This window comes from Salvelinus fontinalis, chromosome 41 (genome assembly GCF_029448725.1).
Source record: "Salvelinus fontinalis isolate EN_2023a chromosome 41, ASM2944872v1, whole genome shotgun sequence".
Taxonomy (NCBI): domain Eukaryota; kingdom Metazoa; phylum Chordata; class Actinopteri; order Salmoniformes; family Salmonidae; genus Salvelinus; species Salvelinus fontinalis.
This window is the reverse complement of record NC_074705.1, coordinates 15,048,810-15,068,974: the sequence shown is the minus strand read 5'-3', so window position 1 is coordinate 15,068,974 and position 20,165 is coordinate 15,048,810. Positions and strand designations below refer to the sequence as shown.

Here is a 20,165-nt window from a genome sequence, read left to right as displayed (position 1 = left end):
GCATTGGATTGGTGTAATCATTGGCTAGAGAGTTTCCACCATTGTTAACTCCATAATGGGAAGTGTGCAAGTGCACACTTTAGGGAAATGGGTGGAAAATCATCGGGATGCAGCCTTGGAGTTTTCTTATAGTGTAACTGCTGCTATGTGCAATGTTATCCTGACCATAACGATGATGTCACACAAGGTAATAAAGCAGTTTGCCAATATAGTATCTCTGTTGTTGATTCCACTCGAAACCACACTTTTATGTTGTTCTCTATTTCATGTTATTGATTTGTTAGAAAGATACAATTTCATGCTTTGCATCTCTTGCACATTTTGATCATACACAGAGGGGACTTGCAGTCATATATTTGCTATATGCTCAACAAGTGGACATCTATTGGAAGGGATTTGGACATCATACTGTATTTAGCCTTTGATGTGTCGAGGATTAATTTACATGTCCCATTCTGTCTTCCCTGCAGGGTAACCAACCAAGCTGGAACTGGGTCGACGAGCAAAGACATCTGGAGACAAATACAGGCACTGCACCCCCAACCAATGACCTACACGTAGACCCACTCTCTTGGGATGGGGGGCACCGAGTTGCACAAAACTGCTCTGATTGGCTGGAGCTCTGTCTGTCAGCTGTCAATCACAGCCTGAGGAGCAGGTTATTGGTCTGGGTTGCTGTGGGGGGTGGGAGAGGAGTTCCGGAACTTCCAGAACCACAATCTGCTTGGCTGAGCGCAGCAGGAGCATGTTGAGGGGAGCCAGGCCAGGGGGAACCAGTACCTCTCCATTGAGCTCTGGAGGAGCCACTATAGCCCATGGAATGGGGATGGTCTACCTATCCAAGGTCTACCTTCTCTTACGGATTGGCTTCCTGTTAGCGTCTGTGTGTCTGCCGGTCGTGGCTCAGACCCCAGTCCACCCTGTTGTCACCACGAATTACGGGAAGCTGCGGGGGTTAAAGACGACGCTGCCCAATGAGATCCTAGGGCCCGTGGAGCAGTACTTGGGGATCCCGTACGCTTTGGCCCCTACAGGGGAAAGACGCTTCCAGCCCCCCGAGCCGCCCATGTCCTGGCCTGGGATCAGGAATGCTACCCAGTTCGCCCCTGTGTGTCCACAGTACCTGGAGGAAAAGTTACTCAACGATATGCTGCCGGTGTGGTTCACAGCCAACTTGGATACAGTGGTAACCTATATGCAGGATCAGAACGAGGACTGCCTGTACCTAAACATTTACGTGCCAACTGAGGATGGTATGTCACACCTTGATTAACACAAATATCTTGTTATCCTCTGTTTTCCTTTTTGTTTGTTTTGGCATTTCACTTTGCAGGTCCATTTGTTCTGAAGCAGTTCAAAGTGGCTGGGATAACTCCTTGAACCAGAAACGGTGGTGCACTTTTGATCAAAAGTGCGATACTTTTACCAAAGGGCACAATGATTTTTTGACTGAAGGCTTGAAATGAATGTGGACTACTGTATGTGGTGTAATAGAGAGAGAAAATGGATATTTAGACCTCCTTACTGTCTGAGGGCGTATGATGTCCCACTACTGTCTATTCTATTCTGTAGCAGACAACCTTCTCTCCTGTTGAATTAGGTGCAGTGCAGAAGTCCCGTTTGAGGTTTGAGTGAGCACTCCTGACTCGGAGTAGTTCTGACACTTACACCACTGATGTAATGCACTTTCCCCCTTCAGGCCCCACCATCAGACTCCTACAGCAAGATAAAATAAAATAAAGAGTTGGTTAACTTAGTGCAACTGGAACAGACACGTTTAAGGTCAACCATGAACGGTTGCTGGGCTGTCGCTGTCTCTTCTGAAGAGACAGACTCTTTCCGGTCTATGAAGGTCAATGTGAAGAGAATTCTCCAATGTATTCATACTGAACTCTAGACCTCTCTCTATGCTACATTTAGTCAGAGCTCTTGCGAGATTAAATAACACAGAAGGCGATAGATAATCTGACAATCCCAGTCCGGATGCCTGGGTCGTTCCTCTGACACTATTCCACCATCTCCAGGGAATTATAAGAACAGTTCTTATAATCACTGGCGTGAACTGAAATCTCTATTCCCTGTGTGCAATTTTTCATTTACATGTAGGCAACTGGACTCAAATATGTAGGATGTCCAAGTGTATCCATTCTATCCAGTAATTTCTGTTGTAGTGTGGCTTTGTCAATAATGTGATAGGAAAGATATGGTTGTAGAAGTGAAGTGGATGGAATAAGGGTTAGAATTCTTGTGGACAGACAGTTGCTGCTGTCTATGCATTGTTTTAGCACAGTTCTCTGAACTCCTTGTTCTGTGTATTGGTAATAATAGCCCCTCAGGTAATATAACTAACCTCAGGTATCTTTCGTTTGCACACATCATGCCTTCTAACCTGAATTCATAGATGTCAATTACCGAAAGAAGGCAATTTCAGTATCAGTATATTAGGATATGTTTGCTGGCATTAAAATGTATGAATGCAGGCCATGAATGTTGATGTATTAAACATCTCCTGAACTAACGCTACAGTTCTTAGCTTAAGGCAATTGGCCCGAAGGAAAAACTCAACAGCTCCTCTTCAGGAGTCAAGAAGACAACACTCTCCATATTATTTTTGTGTGCATCCCAAATGGCACCCTATTCCCTTACATAGTGCACTACTTTTGACCAGGGCCCTATTCCCTACTACATAGTGCACCACGTTTGCCATTTGGGACACAGCCTCTGTCTCCTCTTGAGGAGTCAGTCAGTGCTACATGGAAGACATCTCTCTCTCCCTGTTCTGTTCATCTTCTTCTCCTCCATACTGCCAGCTGCCCATCATCCTTACAGACGCCCTCAGAGTTGGCCTTTTCAAATCCTGTGTAATGTGGAGACATCCAGACAGCTCGGGATCAGAAAAGAGGATTTATAGTTTTATAGTTCTCCTCTTGAAATGGACTGACAGATTAAGAACGGCCTTCCATTGTGTCGTCTGATTTAAGTACCAAACACTACGCCGTATATAGTTAAATATTGATAACCTGCACAAGTTCTGTTCTTTTGTATCCTTTTGATTGTGCAGTGTGGGTGGTGAATTCTGTTTTGGCTAGCAAGGGTTGGCTTGTGAAAAGTGGTACATTGGGGATTGTATTTTAATGCCAGAGCTCCTTTAATTTTAGGTGTTATGTTGGTCTGTGCAGACAAAAAGCTGCAGTGTCTCTGTGTGTGTGTGTGTGTGTGTGTGTGTGTGTGTGTGTGTGTGTGTGTGTGTGTGTGTGTGTGTGTGTGTGTGTGTGTGTGTGTGTGTGTGTGTGTGTGTGTGTGTGTGTGTGTGTGTGTATGATAGCTCCTGGAGCTGTTACTGGAGCTGGCTTTATCTTCCTCTGCAGTGGTTGCAGACTGGGTACTACTGCGGAGACCCGGGAGGTAAACCTGTTTTATTGTGAATTAATCAGAGTGAATATGGAGCCTCTTGAGGGCTCTTCTGGGTGAGAAGACAATACCATAGCAGGACCGTGTCCCAAATGGCACCCCTTTCCCTATGTAGTGCACTACTTTTGACCAGGGCCCATAGGGCTCTGGTCAAACGTAGTGCACTATGCAGAGAATTGGGTGCCATTTGTGACACATCCCAGGCCTCATCTCTTTCTCTCTCCATCTTTAATTATGAACACCCTCCTACATTAGTTCTGTTTTACTATTCAACACTGGAACAGAAATAGAAAGTAGAAATTACAATAAATGTATTGCTTGTTACCTACATGTGTGCTCCCAGAGATAATGGCCTGTGATTTATCAGATCTTTGTTGGTTATAGGGGTGTAGGGCTGTGGCCCACATCTTGGCTACAGTACATCCAAAATGGCCCCCTGTTCCCTACAAACTGTACTTGGCACTGTTCATGAGGCTCTGGTCAAAAGTTGTGCACAATATAGGGAATAGGGTGCCATTTCAGACGCACATCCATCAATCGGATAGTGCAGCAGATAACCTGTATTCTTGTATTTCATTATAAATCCAATTCTCCTTTGCATAGAAACACAGGAGGGAGAAAAGCTACAGTACATTGAAGAAAGAAAACAAATACATTGACAGGGCATGAATGACAGCTCAATACAGTATTATAGTAGGTTTACCTTGCCCTAGTGCTTTTTCTTGTGTGAGTGGCTTGTGTAAGAGAGAGCCGTGCTCTTTGGGCCCTTCCCAAATGGCAACCTATTCCCTATATAGTGCACTACTTTTACCAGGGCCCATAGGGAATGTCCACTAAAAGGGAATGGGGACCCATTTGGGACGCAGGCCCTTCTCTGAGCATAAGTAGCCTGCCAATCCCAGTTGGGATCACAGCACTGGAGCCTGAGCTATTAGCTGCCAGTCTGTCTGTGGTGAGTGTGTGATTCAGACAGCCAGTCATACGCATGGAGAGGCAGGCAAGGCCAGGCAGGCAGAGAGAGGACAATATCTCCAGGCTAGGTCATGAGACTGCACAAATGGCACCCAGAAGGCTCTGGTGAAAAGTTGGTACACTATAGGGACTAGGGTGCCTCTTTAGGGAAGAGGAAGAGGGCTCTGGTCAAAAGTAGCGCACTATAGGGAATGGGGTGTCATTTGGGATGCAGACTCCAAAGACGTGCATCCCTACAAACCTTGGACAACTCTGCATGCTCTCAGTTTTCCCTTTGACTTTTTCAAGGGCAAAAAAAAAAACAAGACTCAGTCAAACACTGAGACGGGATTCTTCTTTCATCTGGTCTGACAGATGAGCTGGGTGTCTGTCTGATGGTCGTACAGTGAGTGTGCGCGCGAGTGCATGCATGTGTGCGTGAGCACGCGTGTGGGTGTGTGTATGGACATTCTGCACAGGACAGATGTAGGAGTTTATGCTTTGCTGCGTTAAACTGACATGCCACTTGCCTTTGTTTGTGCAGCTCGAGATACCGTTAACTGTGAGATTACAGGCCTGTTCAGTTGTGTGCGCGTGTGTGTGTGTGTGTCAAGCCTTAGGCCTCGTTATGGCCTAACCAGCTAGCGATCTAGCGCCTCAGAGACACCAGACCAACATAGTGTCAAAACAAACAGTTATCATAGCAATGTTTGTTGCTATCTTTAAATGAGATAATATTTTAATTGGAACTAGAATGCAATCCAAATGGCACCCTATACCCTGTATAGTTAATTACTTGGCACCAGGGCCTATAGGGCTTTGGTCAAATATAGTGGACTATATAGAGGATAGGCCCTTATGGAAGATCACATGAATTTCATGTGAACACGTGAAGTGTTCCAAAAACACATGTTTTCATGTGATCACGTGATCTCATGTGAAGTTAATGTGATAACGTGTAAAGCAACATGTGATCATATGAAGCTACACGTGAAAACATGTGATCGCATCCCACTGGGCACAGACGTCAGTTCAACGTCTATTCCATCTCGGTTCCACGTCATTTCATAGAAAAGACATGGAAACAACATTGATTCAACCTTGCGTGCCCAGTGCGTGCCCAGTGGAACGCAAAGTGTTCCAAAAAGACGTTTTCACATGTGAAATCATGTGGTTTCTCTTGAAGGCAGGTGGGATGCAACCACAGTCTGACTCCAGCAAAGTGGCTACTCAATGTTACAGGATGCTACTCCTGTCTCAGCTGTCTTAATCTTAATGATCATCGTTATTACTCTGATGGGTCTGTCAGTGAGTCAGTCTGCAGTGCCTATCTGAGAATGAAGTCTATAATCAACCAGGTATTCTCACACCACAGCAGGTCCAGTTGAAGATCTAGCAATAGCTAATCACATCATCTTAACAACACGTCCATCTCAAATAACCTAAGACCCAAATCAGACCCCTGTAGAGAAGGGGTCTAACACTACCTGCACATTACAGTACAGACACTATTACAACCCATACAGCCTCTGTATTCATAAATCACACACTGTTACCGGGCTGGCGATGGAAATTACCTCAGTGTCTCTAATGCCTTGAGGTCATAACACCACTGAATCAAATCAAATCAAATGTTTTTTGTCACAAGGCAGTCGAACAAACAAAATGCCGTTACAGGGACAAAGTGGAGTCGCAATTCAACGGCTCAGACACGAGACATATGTGGCAGGCTCTACAGGCAATTACGAACTACAAAAAGAAAACCAGCCACGTCACGGACACTGACGTCTTGCTTCCAGACAAACTAAACACCTTCTTTGCCCACTTTGAGTATAATACAGTGCCACCGTCGCGGCCTGCTAACAAGGACTGCGCCCCCCCCCCCCCCCCCCCCCCCGCCTTCTCCGTGGCCGACTGTTAACCCTCGCAAGGCTGCTGGCCCAGAAGGCATCCCTAGCCGCGCACTCAGAGCATGCGCAGACCAGCTGGCTGGTGTGTTTACAGACATGTTCAATCATTCCCTATCCCAGTCTACTGTCCCCACATGCTTCAAGATGGCCACCATTATTCCTGTACCCAAGAAGGCAAGGATAACTGAACTAAATGACTACCACCCCGTAGGTAGCACTCACTTCTGTCATCATGAAGTGCTTTGAGAGACTAGTCAAGGATCATATTGCCTCCACCTTCCCGGCCACCCTAGACCCACTTCAGTTTGCATACCTCCCCAACATGTCCACAGACGATGCAATCGCCATCACACTGCCCTATCCCATCTGGACAAGAGGAATAGCTATGTAAGAATGTGGTTCATTGACTACAGCTCAGCATTCAAGTTTGCAGACGACACAACAGTAGTGGACTTGATTACCAACAACGACGAGACAGCCTACAGGGAGGAGGTGAGGGCACTCGGAGTGTGGTGTCAGAAAAACAACCTCTCACTCAACGTCAACAAAACAAAGGAGATGATCGTGGACTTCAGGAAACAGCAGAGGGAGCAACCCCTTATCCACATCGAAGGGAGAGCAGTGGAGAAGGTGAAAAGTTCCTCAGCTTACATATCACACCCAGCCAATGTAGTGAAGAAGGCACAACAGCATCTGAGATTTGAAATGTGGCTTGTCACCCAAAACCCTGACAAACTTTTACAGATGCACAATCGAGAGCATCCTGCCGGGCTGTATCACAGCCTGGTACGGCAACTGCACCGCCCTCAACCGCAAGGTTCTCCAGAGGGTGGTGCGGTCTGCACAACACATCACTGGGAGGAAGCTACCTGCCCTCCAGGACACCTACAGCACCCGATGTCACAGGAAGGCCAACAAGATCATCAAGGACAACAACCACCCACACCACTGCCTGTTCACACCGCTACCATCCAGAAGGCGAGGTCAGTATAGGGGCATCAAAGCTGGGACCGAGAGACTGAAAAACGGCTTCTATCTCAAGGCCATCAGACTGCTAAACAGCAATCACTAACTCAGAGAGGCTGCTGCCTACATTGAGACCCAATCACTTTCACTTTAATGAAAGGATCTCTAGTCACTTTAAGTAATGCCACTTTAATAATGTGTACATACAGTTGAAAGCGGAAGTTCACATACACTTAGGTTGGAGTCATTAAAACTTGTTTTTCAACCAAATTTCTTGTTAACAAACTATAGTTTTGGCAAGTCGGGTAGGACATCTACTTTGTGCATGACACAAGTAATTTTTCCAACAATTGTTTACAGACAGATTATTTCACTTATAATTCACTGTATCTCAATTCCAGTGGGTCAGAAGTTTACATACACTCAGTTGACTGTGCCTTTAAACAGCTTGGAATACTCCAGAAAATTATATCATGGCCGTCAAAGCTTCTGATAGGCTAATTGACATAATTTGAGTCAATGGAGGTGTACCTGTGGATGTATTTCAAGGCCTACCTTCAAACTCAGTGCCTCTTTGCTTGACATCATGGGACAAAAGTACGCAAGTATAAACACCATGGGACCACGCAGCCGTCATACTGCTCAGGAAGGAGAAGCGTTCTGTCTCGTAGAGATGAACGTACTTTGGATCGAAAAGTGCAAATCAATCCCAGAACAACAGCAAAGGACCTTGTGAAGATGCTGGAGGAAACAGGTACAATATTATCTATAACCACAGTAAAATAAGTCCTATATCGACATAACCTGAAAGGCCGCTCAGCAAGGAAGAAACCACTGCTCCAAAACCACCATAAAAAAGCCAGACTACAGTTTTGCAACTGCACATGGGGACAAAAATGGTACTTTTTGGAGAAATGCCCTCTGGTCTGATGAAACAAAAATAGAACTGTTTGGCCATAATGACCATCGTTATGTTTGGAGGAAAAAGGGGGCGGCTTGCAAACCGAAGAACACCATCCCAACCGTGAAGCACGTGGGTGGCAGCATCATGTTGTGAGGGTGCTTTGCTGCAGGAGGGACTGGTGCACTTCACAAAATAGATGGAATCATGAGGCAGGACAGTTATGTGGATATATTGAGGCAACATCTCAAGACATCAGTCAGGAAGTTAAAGCTTGGTCGCAAATGGGTCTTCCAAATGGACAATGACCCCAAGCATACTTCCAAAGTTGTGGCAAAATGGCTTAAGGACAACAAAGTCAAGGTATTGGAGTGGCCATCACAAAGCCCTGACCTCAATCCTATGGAACATTTGTGGGCAGAACTGAAAAAGCGTGTGCGAGCAAGGAGGCCTACGAACCTGACTCAGTTACACTAGCTCTGTCAGGAGGAATGGGCCAAAATTCACCCAACTTATTGTGGGAAGCTTGTGGAAAGCTACCCAAAATGTTTGACCCAAGTTAAACAACTTAAAGGCAATGCTACCAAATACTAATTGAGTGTATGTAAACTTCTGACCCACTGGGAATGTGATGAAAGAAGTTAAAGCTGAAATAAATCATTCTCTCTACTATTATTCTGACATTTCACATTCTTAAAATAAAGTGGTGATCCTAACTGGCGTAAGACAGGAATTTTTTACTAGGATTAAATGTCAGGAATTGTGAAAACTGATTTTAATGTATTTGGCTAAGGTGTATGTAAACTTCCGACTTCAACTGTTCTTACCTGTACTAAACATCTGTGTTTGTGAACAGTTCTTATTAGAATGCTGTGTTGGTGTTCCTAATTTTGTGTGTCATGCTATCCAGTTGGTTGAACCACTTACTGTTAGAATGAATATGTTTCCACAAGAATTTTATTCTCAACACAAACGCCAAAGATTTGGAAAGTTTTCAATGCATTTTCATCATTTGTTTTAGTTTTTTATAAGAGCCTGTTTTTAAAATATATTTGACATATTTGTCTCCCCTCATCCCCTCTACTTTTCTCCCTCCTGTTGTTGACCGTAGGAGCCAACTCAAACAGTCAAGGAGGTGATTTCACCAATAATGATGGTGACGAAGACAAAGGTATTTTTTCTGTCTTTTTCCCTTTTTTGACCCCCCAAAAAGAAAAGCCTGATATTCATGCATGTACAAAACTATTTTTAGATACATTTTTTGTGAAGTTTTTTGTTTATTTTTTCCCCCCTTTTTATCCCTTGAAGTGCATATCAATGGGCACCTCTTGGATCTTCCTTTTTTTAAACAACCTCTTTCCTCTTTGGAGATGCAGATCATAATTTACAGCGAATCAGAAGGTCGTGTACTAAGGGTGAAAGGTCACCTATAAATGGGGAATGAGGTGTACCCTCCAATAGTCACCACTTACAAGAATCTCCCACCTCACTCCAACCTTGCTGCAAAGTGAAAGATGTTAAATTGAAACTCTGCATGTATTTTCTCTGGCTTCCTCGGAGGTGAAGTTATTAAACAGTCATGTTTCCCTTTAGTTTCTTTTCTTCTTTCTTTTTCTTCATTGCTCGGTGAAGCATGACCACTACACTAACCCACGTTTGTTCCGTTTTGACAGTTGGAAACCTTGTTCATTTGTAACTCTGTCAAAGTCTCTGTCATATGGTTTCTGTTCACTTTCTTATGCTTGGTACTATTAACCCAAAATGGTGGTTCGATTGTGTTTCTCTAAAGATCTGGGGATGTCTAGGAGATGAGTGAAAGCACTGGGGAAATGTTTCCGTGACGATAAGGCACAGGTTGTCTTCATGGTTTTAAAATCAAAGGGCAGAGCTCTGACATTTTTAGATCACCGTGCTACGACGTGCTAGAAGGTGTCGTTTTTTATCTCCTCAGAACATACCAGGCTTTATCCAGGCATTTTCTACCTCTCAATGAAAATCCAGATTGCCTCCTTATAGCCGTCTTGATAATGTGAAACGGTAATAGGCCTAGGTAGGTAGGAGTGAAAGCTGTGAATAAGGTTCACCTTAAATCCCTTTTAGGGACGATTGCTAAAGGCCATGCTGTGTGCATTAACTTTTCTTCATAACCTTTTTCTCGTGTCATTATCAGACATGTTTATTTCTTCTTTTTGTAACCCTCAGAAATCGAAGTATATATTGTCCCCTTTAGAATCTACTAGTAATTCCCATGAATGCCTTTACTGTTTTCTCAATGTGTATTGTCTGATCCCCTGGGTAAGAATCTCTCTCTCTGTGTGTACAGAGGCACAAGTTTAACTAAATGTTCAGACTGTTTCTGTTGAAGAAAGCAATGTTCAGATTTTGAAATGCCTGGATAAACATTTTATCCATCCAGGCATTTCAAAAGTACACGGCAGTACTTCATTTTAAGAAGTACTGCCGTGTCGTGTCAAACCCACGCCTGTGTTTTCAGCAGTGCTACTACCAGTGCAGAATCGATGCTCACTGACTGTTTGAACATCTGCACTGGCGATGAATTACCCCCACCAGTTCCCCTGAGGTTATAACTCTGCTGCCATAGAGTACAGAGACACCTCCCGCACACATGCACACATTCCTGTGCACGCGCAACGTGCAGACACACACACTGACGCACGGAAAGGACGCACACACACACACGCACACACGCACGCAGGCGCACCTCGCTCACAGCACAACAATGCAGCTCACTGAGTCCCTCCTTCCTCTAACTAATACCTCCTCTGCTGCAGTTCCCTCACTAAAAACACTCACCTCAGGCTTAAATGAGACAGAAGCTATTCTCTTGGAAGTTTTAAATGGCTGCATTTGAAAACCCTTTTTTTCTCCCTTCGGCCTCAAGGAAACATTGAAATGAGCGACCAAATATATCCTTATTATTTCATGACTTAGTTTGGAGTAAGAAAGAAAGGGTATTATTTGAAATGTCTCTGTAATTGAGGCCATGTCTAAGTACATTAGAGGTGTGGAGTGTGTACGTACGTACTTCAGAACCATAGTGTGGTAGCTAATGTAATGCCTTTGAGACATCTGACACTAAGCTCTGCACAATTTTCTTTTTGTTAATTATTATTCTCTTTTCCTTGACAGGTCTATGTATGGCACATAAAGACGTGTGTAGAGATTGTGTTAAAGCAAGATCGTATCCAGATCGACACCAAACTGTGAAAAAAACGTACTGAAACGGGGAGGGATTACCTTAACTCGTCCAATAAGAAACACTAGTTTACGGTTGCGAAACATTTTGCTACGATGTGCTCTACTGATTACGACCCAACTCTATCAAACAGGAACAGGAAGTGTGACCAGCTACTTCCTGTCTGACTGTGGGTTTGGAGGAGCTCACTGTTCCCCCTGTATGGTCATTAACTGCCATCTCCCATCCCTCCATCCCTTCCATCCCTCCCTTTCATCCCTCTATCGCATTACTAACACTTGGAAAATGCTGAAACCAATGGAAAATTCTGATGACCCACCCTCCCCCTACTCGCTCCCTCCCTTCTCCCCCTTTATCTCTCCTCTCCCTCTCTCCCTACTCTCTCTACTTCCTCTCCCTCTCTCCCACCTCTCCCTCCTCTCTCCCGCTCCATATAGAGATGAGTAATGTGTGCGGCGCCGCTGTGCCCATGGAGGAATATATTATCCCCCCAGCCCGGTATGGCAGTGATGAATATCTAGGGCATGCTCACTGCGGAGTCACCCAGCCAGGGACCTCAGCTAGGCAGCTCCATGCAGCTCCTTTACAGAGACAGAGCACAGAGAGAATAGAGAGAATAGAGAGAATAGAGAGAGAGAGAGAGAGAGAGAGAGAGAGAGAGAGAGAGAGAGAGAGAGAGAGAGAGAGAGAGAGAGAGAGAGAGAGAGAGAGAGAGAGAGAGAGAGAGAGAGAGAGAGGGGTAAGAGGGATGGGGAGAGAGAAGAGAGATAGGTAGAGGGAAGAGAGAAGCGGGAAATGTGTTCTCTTCTCTCCTCTCTCTTCTCTCTCTCTTTCGTGGCGCTCTCTCTCCTTCTCTCTCCTCTATCGCTGTCTCCACTCTCTTCCCTCTCCCTCTCTCTATTTCTGTTTTAAGTGCTCTGCAGTGACCGGATGGGGACACGCTGGGACAAGGAGACCCTAAGACGACCCCTTCCGGAAAAAAAAAGAAAAAAAAAACCATGCTCCTAAAATCTGCCATGGTCTTTTAGAATGGATCAAAGTTGCTTCTCTGTCTTTGTCTCCTCCAGTTCAACATCCCCAGAGCAAGTCAACATTAGAGATGTAGAGTGACAGCCAATTTGCCTTCTATGTTTGATCGAAGGCCAGCCAAATTCCATCTCGAAACAGAGAACTCAGAGCCTAGCTTTAAAGAAGAGCCTGAAAACATCTACTTTTCTAAAACATTTTTAGGGGTGGATCAGCTTAATATTGCGGAAAGATTGTTGCTTCCATCAATGTAATTGTCTGCATCATTTCCAATCCCCCATATCTTTTTTTAATAAATATATATATATCCATATACAGTTGAAGTCGGAAGTTTACATACGCCTTAGCCAAATACATTTAAACTCAGTTTTTCACATTTCCTGAAATTTAATCCTAGTAAAAATTCCCTGTCTTAGGTCAGTTAGGATCACCACTTTATTTTAAGAATGTGAAATGTCAGAATAATATTAGAGAGAATGATTCATTTCAGCTTTTATTTCTTTCATCACATTCCCAGTGGGTCAGAAGTTTACATACACTCAATTAGTATTTGGTAGCATTGCCTTTAAATTGTTTAACCTGGGTCAAAAGTTTCGGGTAGCCTTCCACAAGCTTCCCACAATAAGTTGGGTGAATTTTGGCCCATTCCTCTTGACGGAGCTGGTGTAACCGAGTCAGGTTTGTAGGCCTCCTTGCTTGCACACGCCTTTTCAGTTCTGCCCACAAATTGTATATAGGATTGAGGTCAGGGCTTTGTGATGGCCACCTTGACGTTGTTGTCCTTAAGCCATTTTGCCACAACTTTGGAAGTATGCTTGGGGTCATTATCCATTGGAAGACCCATTTGTGACCAAGCTTTAACTGTCACGCCCTGACCTTAGAGATCCTTATTATTCTCTATGTTTGGTTAGGTCACGGTGTGACTCGGGTGGGAAATTCTATGTCTTCTGTTTCTTTGTTTTTGGCCGAGTGTGGTTCCCAATCAGAGGCAGCTGTCTATCGTTGTCTCTGATTGGGGATCATACTTAGGCAGGCCTTTTTCCCACCATTAGGTTGTGGGATCTTGTTTTCTGTTTAGTGTCTTAGCCTGACAGAACTGTGCGCTTTCGTTTTCGCTTTTGTTATTTTTTGTTTGAGTGTTTTTGAATAAAGAATCATGAACACTTTCCACGCTGCGCTTTGGTCTACTCTTCCTACCACCAACGAGAGCCGTTACATTAACTTCCTGACTGATGTCTTGAGATGTTTCTTCAATATTTCCAGATAATTTTAATTCCTCATGAAGCCATCTATTTTGTGAAGTGCACCAGTTCCTCCTGCAGCAAAGCACCCCAGAACATGATGCTGCCACCCCCGTGCCTCACGTTTGGGATGGTGTACTACGGCTTGCAAGCCTCCCCCTTTTTGCTCCAAACATAACAATGGTCATTATGGCCAAACAGTTCTATTTTTGTTTCATCAGACCAGAGGACATTTCTCCAAAAGTACGATCTTTGTCCCCATGTGCAGTTGCAAACCGTAGTTTGGCTTTTTCATAGCGGTTTTGGAGCAGTGTTTTTTTCCTTACTGAGCGGCCTTTAAGGTTATGTCGATGTAGGACTTGTTTTACTGTGGATATATATACTTTGTACCTGTTTCATCCAGCATCTTCACTAGGTCCTTTGCTGTTGTTCTGGGATTGATTTGCACTTTTCTCACCAAAGTACATTCATCTCTAGGAGACAGAACGCATCTCCTTCCTGAGCGGTATGACAGCTGCGTGGTCCCATGGTGTTTATAGTTGCGCACTATTACTTGTACAGATGAACGTGGTACCTTCAGGCGTTTGGAAATTGCTCTCAAGGATGAACCAGACTTGTGGAGGTCTACAGTTCTTTTTCTGAGGTCTTGGCTGATTTCTTTTGATTTTTCCCATGAAGCAAAGAGGCACTGAGTTTGAAGTTAGGCCTTAAAATACATCCACAGGTACACCTCCTATTGACTCAAATGATGTCAATTAGCCTATCAGAAGCTTCTAAAGCCATGACATAATTTTCTGGATTTTTCCAAGCTGTTTAAAGGCACAGTCAACTTAGTGTATGAAAACTTCTGACCCACTGGAATTGTGATACAATGAATTATAAGTGAAATAATCTGTCTGTAGACAATTGTTGGAAAAATGACTTGTGTCATGCACAAAGTAGATGTCCTAACCGACTTGCCAAAACTATAGTTTGTTCGCAATAAATTTTTGGAGTGGTTGAAAAATTAGTTTTAATGACTCCAACCTAAGTGCATGTGAACTTCCGCTTTCAACTGTATGTACACATTATTAAAGTGTCATTACTTAACGTGACTAGAGATCCTTTCATCAAAGTGACAGTGATTGGGTCTCAATGTAGGCAGCAGCCTCTCTGAGTTAGTGATTGCTGTTTAGCAACGTAAGTGTATGTTAATATCCGACTTCAACTGTATATAGACATACATCCTTTTTTTAGAATATACCTTTATTATTCCCCGCAAACCCTACCACCCTTCCCCCAATTGGAGTAAACTAATAAACAATAACACTTAGGCTTCTACCTTCAGTTTATACATCTTATACACATTTTACAGATGCAATCTATTTTACAATAGTTATATTTTGTTTGTTTTTAGTCCTTCCTCTATTTCTGATGTCCACCCAGTTCTATTTGTAACTGTTATTTCACAACATTTTTTAACCTAAATACATTTTATAGACCCCGTATGTTTTACATTGGTTATCTTATTAGTTCTACCCTTCAGCTCCATTCAACCCCTCCCATCTATCTCTTAACACCATATATTTTTCAACTGTGCTGTGATGTTTCACAAAAGTATTGAACCTTTCTATTCTCATAGCTTGTACAGATTGTAAATTAAAGGTAAACTTTTTTGCAAAAATAAATAAAATATTATTGAATGATTGACTATGGCTTTTCAAATCACCAGGTATTGCTATCTGCAGCATTAGTCCTAGGCAAATGTTGCAATTCTTCAGCCACTCCTGGACCTGTGACCAAAAACGAGCTATATATGGACAGTACCAAAATAAATGATCTAATGACTCTGCCTCCTCACAGCAAAATTTGCGTAGCTGGGAAGATTGTATCCCCCATATATATGTAACATTCTTTTGGTTTTGAATCTGGCGTTGTTTTGCGTGTCAATTCACAATTCATCATCAAAAATCTCTTCCCAACTATTTTGCAATTTATATGACACAGCTGTCAATTTTTTGGTCCTTAAATGAAATTGGTATATGTTTTTATTTATCACGCTTTTCTTTAACCATTTATGTTCTTTAATGCAGGGCCGACAGACAAGTTCTTAACTTTTTTCTACTTCTACTTCTACCTTCTACTTGTCTTTTCCATTTTGGTGGTAATGCTGCAATTAGCTGGTTGTAATTTTGGGTAGAGCAGACATTTCCATATGTCTGTGTTAGCTGCGTGTGTGACATAACTCCACCAGTCCTATTTATGATATCATTCACTAAAATTAAACCTTTTTGAAACATTTCATAGAAAAATACGTTTAAAATAAATAAATTAGTATTTTTGCTTGTTTAAAGAAATAAAGATATTTGGAGATTATTTCCTTTTCAAACAACTGAAAGTGAGCAGTTGTAATCTGAATAAAGGTCAAAAGGCCATTCCTGAACATGGGGTGAGACATTCCTACCAATTTACTAGAGAACCAGTTTGGATTTAAGTATAACTTTTGTATGACTGACGCCTTTAGTGAGAGGTCTAATGCTTTAATATTTAATAATTTCTGCCTTCTGAATTCTTATTCATTATATAAATAGGCCCTTTTAATTTTGTCTTGCTTGCCATTCCAAATAAAATTGAATATTTTTTGTTCATATAATTTAAAAACCCGGTGACTAGGTGTGGGCAAAACCATAAGCAAATAGGTCAACTGTGATATGACTAAAGAGTTAATAAGGGTGATTTTTCCACAAAGAGACAGGTATTTTCCTTTCCATGGTAGCAAGATCTTATCTATTTTTGCTAACTTTCTATAAAAATGTATTGGAGTGAGATCGTTTCTTTCTTTTGGGATTTGTATACCGAGTGTGTCCACATCCCTGTCAGACCATTTTATTGGTAAATTACACGGTAATGTAAAATTTGCATTTTTTTGTGATCCAATACGTAATATCATACATCAATATCACTTATCATAATTTGGTTTTAATCCAGAGAGGTTAGCAAAAGTATCTAGATCCTCTATGAGGATGTGGAGGGATTCTAATTGTGGTTTTAAAAGAAAACATCAATCATCAGCATACAATGACACCTTTGTTTTTAAGCTATAGATTTATAATCCCTTAATATTATTGTTGGACCTAATTTTAACAGCTAACATTTTGATGGCAATAATAAATATAGATATGCCGATAGTGGACAACCTTGTTTTACTCCTCTAGACAGTTTAAAACGTTCTGAGATGTTGCCATTAATTACTATTTTACACCAAGGGTTGCTATACATAACTTCAACCCATTTTATAAGAGATTCCCCAAAATTGAAATATTCTAGGCATTTATATATAAACTCCAGTCGTACTTTATCAAAAGCCTTTTCAAAATCAGCTATGAAAACCAGGCCTGGTGTCCTCGAAATTTCATAGTATTCTATTGTTTCCAGTACTTGTCTTATATTATCTCCAATGTATCATCTATGTAAAAAACCTGTCTGATTAGGATGAATGATATCTGACAATACTTTTTTAATTATATGCGCCAAGCATTTAGCTAGGATTTTTGCATCACAACACTGAAGTGTAAGAGGCCTCCAATTTTTTTTATGGACTGGATCTTTATATATACCACTTGGGTCCTGTTTCAGTAATAATGATATCAGACCTTCTTGTTGCGTGTCCAATAATCTACCATTTATATAGGAGTGGTTAAAACATGCTAATAATGGTCCTCTGAGTATATCAAAAAAAGTTTTGTATACTTCCACTGGTATGCCACTCAGCCCTGGAGTTTAATTGCATCAAGAAGTTCCTCCTTTGTAATTTGGCCTTCACATGAGTCTTTCTGTACAGATGTAAATTTGACATTATTATCAGTAAAAAAATTGCAACATTCATCCAACATTCATTTGTAACAAGTTTCAATAAAACATTTTTGGTATATTTCTATATTAAAGATTGAAAAAAGAATTTGGTGCATTGTTCTCCATATTCCACCCAGTTCGCTTAATTTTTATAATATATTACACTGGATCTTTCTTGAATAAGTTCCTCCATTTTGTTTTTCCTCTAATTTATTCTGTGAGCCTGACAACTTCATGTACTGCCCCTCTGTTTAATGGGCATCTGTAATTTTCCACCTGGTTTCAGCAGCTCCCATCCTACTAATAAATTCAAATAAGAACCTTCGCGTGGAATGGAGAAAGTGGCCCGTTAAATAAGTTAGAAGATATGAGTTAGTTACCCTTCCTCCAACTTGTCTCGTCGACCCAGTCTATCTGTGAAGTGCAATGTATTTGGCTGTCTGCCCAAGAGGAGCGTGGCAGAGGTGAAGGGGGGGTCCTTCTCAAGACGGCCTCGGCCACAACAGCAGACGGCAGGCTACACACTGTATAGGCTAGGCTGGTGCTAACATGTGAGGAGCTGTGAAATAGATACATTCACATTATCGCAGCACTAGGCGCCCACTCAGAACACAGCGGAGATTAATAACCACTGTGGGTTGTTTTCCACCTCTCCTTTCTATATATTGGTGGGTTTTTTTGAGGAGGAGGGGAAGCGATATACACACACGCACGCACACAAGCTTACACACAAACACGCACACACACACAGCTGAGCTCCAATGCAAGGCAGTCGTCTGTCTGCCCATAGGCCCTGCTACTCACTGCCAAGCCTGCGGAGGCAGAAGCAATGTGACCTAGAGGCCAGCCAGGCAGCTGGCCCGCCCTCTTTTCAGCAGCAGCCAATGGCGGATGCAACAGAAACCAATAATCGGAGTGTACTGAGAGAGCCTTGGTTGAATACCAATTACATAGTTCGGGTCATGGCTGGGTAAACCCTGACTTGTTTAGCCCGCTGCCTGCTATGACCAATGCTTTGGCCCCTGCAACACTAGACCAAGTGGAATCTTATTTATTTGGAATTCCATGGTTTGAAATAGCATTGCAGTTCACACACATTTACATCGCTGTACACGCTGACTAACATTATTTCACACATACTCACATTGAGGATCATCATACATACTCCAAAATACATTGGTGAGTCACACATACACACACTCATATTGACTGTTATCCAAACCTGTGGAGGGGCTGTGCTATGATTTTCCCTCGTTGATGCTCTCATCCTTGAGTCCATAGAGCCCTGATGATATGGTCAAGGATGTCGTATGACCCCACTTGTTCAGCCAGTATAGTGAATATTTGCGAGATACTTTTGACCATGTAGTGTATGTGGACATCTGGTTATCGAACATCTCATTCCAAAATCATGGGCATTAATATGGAGTTGGTCCCCCCTACATCAGCCTCCTCTCTTCTGAAAAGGCTGTCTACTAGATGTTGGAACATTGCTGAGGGGACTTGCTTCCATTCAGCCACAAGAGCATTAGTGAGGTCGGACACTGATGTCAAGCAATTAGGCCTGGCTCACAGTCGGCGTTCCAGTTCATCCCAAATGTATTCGATTGGGTTGAGGTGAGGGCTCTTTACACCTTCACTGGAACTAAGGGGCCTAGCCCGTACCATGAAAAACAGCCCCAGACCATTATTCCTCCTCCACCAAACTTTACAGTTAGCACATTCGGACAGGTAGCGTTCTCCTGGCATCCACCAAACCCAGATTTGTCCGTCGGACTGCCAGATGGTGAAGAATGATTAATCACTATCGAGAACGCGTTCCCACTGCTCCAGAGTCCAATGGTGGCGTGCTTTACATCACTCTAGCCGACACTTGGCATTGCACATGGTTATCTTAAGCTTGTGTGAGGCTGCTCGGCCATGGAAACCCATTTCATGAAGCTCCCGACAAACAGTTATTGTGCTGACGTTGCTTCTAGAGACAGTTTGGAACTCGGTAGGGAGTGTTGCAATCGAGGACACATTATTTTTCCTCGCTACGCGCTTCAGCACTCAGTGGTCACGTTCTGTTAGCTTGTGTGGCCTACCAATACGTGGCTCAGCTGTTGCTCCTAGACATTTCCACTTCACAATAGCAGCACTTACAGTTCACCAGCTTTAGCACGGCAGACATTTTATGAACTGACTTGTTGGATAGGTGGCATCCTGTGACGGTGCCATGTTGAAAGTCACTGAGCTCTTAAGTAATGCCATTCTATTGCCAATGTTTGTCTATGGAGATTGCATGGCAGTGTGCTCAATTTTATACACCTGTCAGCAACGGGTGTGGCTGATATAGCCAAATCCACTAATTTGAGGGGGTGTCCACATACGTTTGTATATACAGTGCATTTGGAAAGTATTCAGACCCCTTTCCCTTTTCCACATTTTGTTACGTCCCTATCAGGTTTTAAGGTAAGACCCAGATGCAGACCGTGTCGAAGTAACAATGTTAAATTACAGTATCCAATACCCCATAATGACATGTTTTTAGAAATGTTTGCAAATTTATAAAAAACTAATACCCTTTGCTATGAGACTCGAAATTGAGCTCAGGTGCATCCTGTTTCCATTGATCATCCTTGTTTCTACAAATTGATTGGAATCCACCTGTGGTAAATTCAATTGATTGGACATGATTTGGAAAGGCACATATAAGCAACTTTTATCCA

At 42.7% G+C, this 20,165-nt stretch overlaps 1 protein-coding gene across 2 annotated transcripts in view; it reads left to right on the top strand.

Annotated features, from left to right (window-relative positions):
• LOC129840753 (neuroligin-4, X-linked-like) overlaps positions 1-20,165 on the top strand; it is a 76,872-nt gene that overhangs the window by 10,082 nt on the left and 46,625 nt on the right. The window contains exons 2-3 of one of the 2 annotated variants that reach the window (XM_055908907.1): positions 471-1,253; positions 9,251-9,310. In XM_055908907.1, coding sequence (XP_055764882.1) covers positions 746-1,253; positions 9,251-9,310 — 568 coding nt within the window. In that variant the 5' untranslated portion in view covers positions 471-745. The remainder of the gene's footprint in view (positions 1-470; positions 1,254-9,250; positions 9,311-20,165) is intronic. The other variant, XM_055908908.1, reaches the window with a different exon arrangement.